At 34.1% G+C, this 6,719-nt stretch overlaps 1 protein-coding gene across 1 annotated transcript in view; it reads right to left on the bottom strand.

The window, feature by feature from the left end:
* Positions 1-6,109, bottom strand: part of LOC108914849 (zinc finger protein 836-like) — an 11,541-nt gene extending 5,432 nt beyond the window's left edge. Inside the window, exons 1-4 of the mRNA XM_018720760.2 lie at positions 5,993-6,109; positions 3,944-4,243; positions 3,619-3,887; positions 2,113-2,738 (exon numbers count right to left, since the gene is read on the bottom strand). Coding sequence (XP_018576276.1) covers positions 2,113-2,738; positions 3,619-3,887; positions 3,944-4,243; positions 5,993-6,109 — 1,312 coding nt within the window. The remainder of the gene's footprint in view (positions 1-2,112; positions 2,739-3,618; positions 3,888-3,943; positions 4,244-5,992) is intronic.
* Positions 6,110-6,719: the final 610 nt, after the last annotated feature.

Below are 6,719 nucleotides of genomic sequence, written 5' to 3'. Positions count from 1 at the left end.
TGAACAAACTATGAAATAAAGTCTAATCAGTTTATTTATTAAAAGACAACTATATAAAAAATTGCATAATTCTATAATACTATGAAGAAATAATCGTTTGTTTGTAAAAGTCCAAAAAACCTTCATATTTAGAAATTAATTTCTCACGAATTATTTACCTATCCCAATTAATTTTTGCTTTACTGTATTCATTTATACTTTGCCAAATGTGATATGAAATTTTACTACTTTCTTCCATTGCTTTAAAAAGATATATTGGAATACCATTTTTCGGTATAATTTAGGCAACCAGAGATGCATCAGTTTCCATCCTTAATACAATGTTTCTTTCCACTTGTAACCCTGTTCCCATATACAAATTACGAAGAATTAAATGAAATTATAAATTACATAGGAAGCATGGTTAATCTTAAATATGTACATATAAAAATTAAAGAGGTCAAAAAAATAAATGTATCAAATAAACACTTATTTAAACAGAAAATAAAGGTGGTTACCGCAAAATTCGTTCAGCCAACAAGCCAAAGTCGTCATAATCTTTCCATCCACATGTACACAACTCCCACTCATAAGGACAACACAAATAATTAATTTAGGACAGGACAAATAATGAATATCAAGCTGGAAGAGTGAATTGATTTTGTACAAATACGATTTAAATAAAATAAAAAACCTCCCACTACCAGGTACATAATAATTTTCGAAGCATTGCTTTCTGGTTTACCGCAACGCTTGTCTCGAAAATCATGTGGACCATCGAATACTGTGTTTCTAAGCTAGAAGTGAAAAACGGGACAGGTAATATTGCTAAAAATCACACATGCATATGAATTGCAAGAGAAGGAGATTTTGAACATTTTATAAAGATATTTCAAAACTTCTGATGTATTATCTAACTAAAACGATTCTTATTTATTTCTTCTTTTTATTAGAAATTTCAGTTTTCAAGTCTATACGGCATCGCAACACCGCCTAGTTGATCTTTCAACGTGTAAATACCACTATGCTTGTACGTTTGAACCTGAGAAGGATCTTTATGCTTCAGTTGATGCTTTTTTAGATATTTCTTGTTTATAGTTTTGTAATCGCACTCGTTACACCTGTACATTTGAACCTGAGAAGGATCTCTATGCTTCAGTTGATGCGATTTGAGATATCTCTTGTATATAGTTTTATAACCGCAGTCATTACACCTGTACATTTGAACCTGCGAAGGATCTTTGTGTTTCAGTTGGTGTCTTTTCATGTGACCTTTGTATTTAGTTTCGCAATCACAGTCCTTACACCTGTACATTTGAACCTGAGAAGGATCTTTATGTTTCATTTGGTGTTGTTGCATAGCACCCATGTATTTAGTTTCGTAATCGCAGTCGTTACACTTGTACATTTGAACATGTGAAGGGTCTTTATGTTTCAATTGGTGCTTTTTGATATATGGCTTGTATGTAGTTTTGTAATCACAGTCATTACACCTGTACGTTTGAATCTGCGAAAGATCTCTGTGTTTTAGTTGGTGATTTTTCATATAAACCTTGTATTTAGTTTCGTAATCGCAGTCATTACACCTGTACGTTTGAACCTGCGTAGGATCTTTGTGTTTCAGTTGGTGTCTTTTCAAGTCACCTTTGTATTTAGTTTCGAAATTACAGTCCTTACACCTGTACATTTGAACCTGAGAAGGATCTTTATGCTTCATTTGGTGCAGTTTGAAACTACTCGTATAGTTAGTTTCGTAATCGCAGTCGTTACACTTGTACATTTGAACCTGTGAAGGGTATTTATGTTTCAGTTGGTGCTTTTTGATATATGTCTTGTATATAGTTTCGAAATCACAGTCCTTACACCTGTACATTTGAACCTGAGAAGGATCTTTATGTTTCAGCTGGTGTTGTTTCATATCACTTTTGTATTTAGTTTCATAATCGCAGTCCTCACACCTGTACATTTGAACCTGAGAAGGATCTTTGTGTTTCAGCTGATGCCGTTTGATACAATTGTGGAATTTAGTTTCGTAATCGCAGTCGTTACACTTGTACATTTGAACCCGATAAGGATCTTTATGTTTCAGTTGGTGTTGTTTCACAGCACTTTTGTATTTAGTTTTGTAATCGCAGTCCTTACACCTGTACATTTGAACCTGAGAAGGATCCTTATGTTTCAGTTGGTGTTGTTTCATATCACTTTTGTATCTAGTTTCATAATCGCAGTCCTTACACCTGTACATTTGAACCTGAGAAGGATCTTTATGTTTCAGCTGATGCCGTTTAATACAATTGTGGAATTTAGTTTTGTAATCGCAGTCGTTACACCCGTACATTTTGGCCTGTGAAGGATGTTTATGTACCAACTTGTGTCTGGTAAAATGTGTCTTATTCTCTGATTGGTATGTGCAACCGTCACATTTATATTTGGGCAGTTGTGAAGTGTCCTTATTCGGTAACGCGGTGTTTTTGATTTTATAATCACCTTCAGAAGCGCTTTTGTGTTTCACCTGACACTTAGCAAGCTCACACCTGTGGCTTGTCTTGTAATCATATGATCCGCATCGGTGCATACTCGTATCCGAAGAGTCTTTATGCCTCAACCGGTGCTTCTGAAAAAATTTTTTATTTTCAGTTTCATACTCATTCATACATTCGTTTGTCGATCTATTCTCATGTTTACATCCATCCTCCTCTGCATCTCGACGAACACTCTTCTCGAATAAATCACTATTGGAGCTCTGCAGTAGCGAGTCGCTGAAAAAATTACATATACGGGGTATTTTCCAAAGTGAGGTGTTAATTCTAAGGGGTCATGGTTATTCCAAATGCAATTATGCAAGTTTCTGAACTCCACAGGGCATTATTTCAATTTTATTACCATATAAATCAAATTCTTGGCGACAATTATACTCGACGGCCAAAATTATAGCTAGTGATTCATTGCTAGCTCTTAGACTAGTAAGGGGGATGAAGCGTGCCGGGAACAAAAATCCATTGGCGTGTCTGCGTAAAAGGCTACGAGATATAGAAAATATTAAAAAAAGATAATAAAACATAACATCTAATATTTTTTACGGTTTGCTATAACCGGCACTTTGATCAATTTTAATTATTACAGCATTTTAAAACGTCCCAGTTGTGTTTTTTTAATTTATAAATTTATTATAGCCATGGAATTAGACCCCTCGTCTACGCTTATGCTATGACGTTTCTCAGGTCGGGCAAATCAAGTCCGTTTACACCCACTAAAAAAGCATTTCCCTATTCCCTACCAAGTGCAAAAGACAGAGATAAAATATAGATCGACGTTCAGTGTAACTCAGTCTATACACGATTATAGATTCTACCGATGTGCATGGCGAGTGGCACAAAGATAAATAATATTGAACCGTATAGAAATCATTTTATATTTTATACGCATTATGGTAATAGTGTTTTTATATTATGTATTAGTCACTCTTTATAATTTAGGCCGCCGAGTATAGTAATATTGTTATTGAAGATATGTTAAAAATAATTAATTATGTGAAAACCCTCGGAAATACAAGAAATTAATGCAAAAGATGCAAAATTAAATAAGATCTGGAGTTATACGGTTGCCTTTTAAATTATTCTTAAAATAGTGATCTCTTACCTACTTTCTTCATCTTCCGATTTTATGTCGATACTTTCAGCTTTGATTGACATTTCCATCTGATTGATATCGAATTCCTTGTCCTGGTTTTCAGTCTTAACAAATAAATAAGATGGTGACGTATCTATCAGACTTTCTGTTGCTGCGTTATTAGAAATACCCCTAATTTCTTCCTGTACTTCCAAGCAATTTTTTAGGAAACTGTTGTGGGTGCACACAGAAGCAAAGCATTCCTTACACACAACGGGATCTTTGATGATATTTATATTCTGCAAAGTAGTTTCATTATAATGTGAAAAAAGTAACTATTTAATATCATTGATACCATTTCAGGAGCCAATTTCTCGATAGCTTCAAGTTCCTCTTGACAAATGCACCTCAACTCACTTTCTACTGGCTCCATACACAATCGACATATTTTCTGACCGTCTGAAATATGCACTGACTCGCTTGTCTTTTCCTTCGTATACACATCTCTTATATCGAGCTGTAACATTTTTTCACAATCCACATATGGAATAATTGTGTAATGGGTCTTCAGACAAGTTGACTTAAATTCGAATGCTGCATTTAACTTTCTTCTGCAGACGTTACATATAAACTCTTTGCCCTCGGCATCAAATTTCTGAAAAATATGCAACTTTAACCAAAGAGAAAGAAAATAATACATTAGTTGCCAAAAATAAATAGAGTTTGCTCTAAAAACTTTTTCCGTGAAGGGGCGTGGTATTCGAGATACAGGATGTTCAAGTTTCCAAAAAAAATTATAAAATTTTGTTTATTGGACCTTTTATTGAATGTAATATTGACCTCGTAGTGTTAACCAGTTACTGAAGGTTACGCTCTGTTTTCCCAAGGAGAAAAACGCCATGGTGGTTTTTTGGTAGAAACAATGTTAAATTTGGGTACTGTCGCGTTAAATACATGAAAAGTGTTTCTTGGTGTTTTTTAATAGTAGGAGCCATTTAGGAACAATGTTAAATTCGGGTACTGTCGCGTTAAATACATGAAAAGTCTTTCTTGGTGTTTTTTCATGGTATTATTTAGTTGATATTTTTTTTAGAAATAAAAATATTTCTACAAAAAATCGCCAATGGCGTATTATTTTCTTGAGCGGACGCCTTAGTAGCATGTCAGTGATGTTAAAACCAGGAGGTTTTCATCAAATAATCTGATTAATTTATTAGAAAAATTCAATAAAACGTAAAAACAAGCCCAAATGTCTCCTAAACAGCTGCTACTACTAAAAAACAACAAGAAACATTTTTCATTTATTTAACATAACAGTAGAGTAGTTTCAAAATCTCGTGAGCAGCGAAATGCGCGAAAGGCGTGGCGTATCCACATAATTCTTCTAATAAGCACATTGTGAAAATATTGACTCAGAATTAGACCACGTACCTCGTTACAACCAGAAATGAACTAAGGCACTCGGGCATCAATAAAGTCAACTGGCGAACGTTCGTTATATATATTTTTATTGCTTAAATTAAAATAATAAAGAATAGAGCATTTTATTATGATATTTGTAATCAGAGCAGACTTGTTGAAGGTCAAAGCTCATAAGATTTTGAAACAACTCTACTTGAATGTATCATTATTTCTACAAAAAACCACCAGTAGCGTATTTTTTCATAGAAAAATGGGGCGACACCTCCAGTAGCACACCACTGGTTAAATTAAATGAATACGCTGTAGTAAATTTCATTCCATTCCGTCAGCGCATTGTGAAGATATGACAGAAAATATATTTTTTTCTTCATAAACTTGTTAATAAAATTAGATTTTCTCAAAAACGGCACAAGATATCGACCTGATACATGGTATAGCTTTTTTTTATCAAGGTGAGAGAAATCGAACTGTGAAAGAGAAATTTCAAATTTGGCAACGTCAAAGATGTATAAATTTAAATGGATAATTTCGTCTGCTCCTGTATAATCCAGGCATATTGAATATCGGTTTAAACTTATGTGTTGTCAAGATAATCACTATCAGACAAAAGAACGACGGGGCGTTATTTTGGAGCTAAAAACTTTCACAGGTAACTTGATGGACTAAAATATTTTTGTATAATTTCAAAGTTCGATATCTCAAACGGTTAAGGTTAGGTACATGACGTGCTATGCGAATTTTGTTTAGAATTTCGAGAAGAATTGAAATGTGGAATATCAGCTGTTCCAATAAAGAAAAAGCAACTTTGTTTCGTCATAACTTTTCGACTGATCCTGTATACTTAAATTTTCTTTATGAGAAATAGCTTTAAAAAAAACCATAAAACGCTTGTGTCGTATGATTTTTCTATAGCTATCTTACTGTAGGAGATAATCGGCCGTTTCCATACATATCAGCGACCCCGAACTAATACATGACTTACCAATTTCAGCAAAAGAACATCTAAAGTATCTCTAGTAACGTCGTCTATTACCTCAAAACCTTTAACGGTTACAGTTTTGAGGCAAAGCTTGCACGAAGTTTCTTGAACACCAGTCATTGCAATAATTTTCGTTGTAATGTAAATATTAAACCGTAACTTGTGTTCGTTGTTTAACCTCAATGAAGACAGAAGACATCGAATAAAGTTATTGTTCTTCTTCTTCTTCTGTTATCGGGACAACAAGAATGGTAAAATCTCGTCTATAATTCTTGCACAAACAATTAATTCTTCTTGTACACAGCACAGCGTTGCCAGACGTCCCGATTTTCAACCCAAAATTAAATGTCCCGCGTGGGACACGCTCAGTCCCGCTTTTCCCGCTCGATTTTCTTGAAGTGGCGTGTTGGTTTACATCTGAAAAACCTGTTTTTTGTTCTTGAATTCTCTTTGCAAATAACTATTACGGTTGCATTGTCTGTATCAAGTGCAGTTTCCAATTTACTTGAAACAAAGTAGTAACTATAATGTATTTTGCATTTGAAAATTTGTTCTATCAGATTTAAAGCAAATCGTATCCCTGTGATACCAACAAATACTAACCATGACACAGCAAATCGTCGATTTGCAAAAAACAATTAAACTTTCGGACGAAAACACCACTAAATTACACCAAAAACTTGACAAACTCATTAACAAAGAAATGACAGACAATATACCCCAGACAGGC

This window comes from Anoplophora glabripennis, unplaced genomic scaffold (genome assembly GCF_000390285.2).
Source record: "Anoplophora glabripennis isolate ALB-LARVAE unplaced genomic scaffold, Agla_2.0 scaffold1297, whole genome shotgun sequence".
Taxonomy (NCBI): Eukaryota; Metazoa; Arthropoda; class Insecta; order Coleoptera; family Cerambycidae; genus Anoplophora; species Anoplophora glabripennis.
Note: the sequence above shows the minus strand (reverse complement) of the source record. Positions and strands in the feature narration are given on the sequence as shown.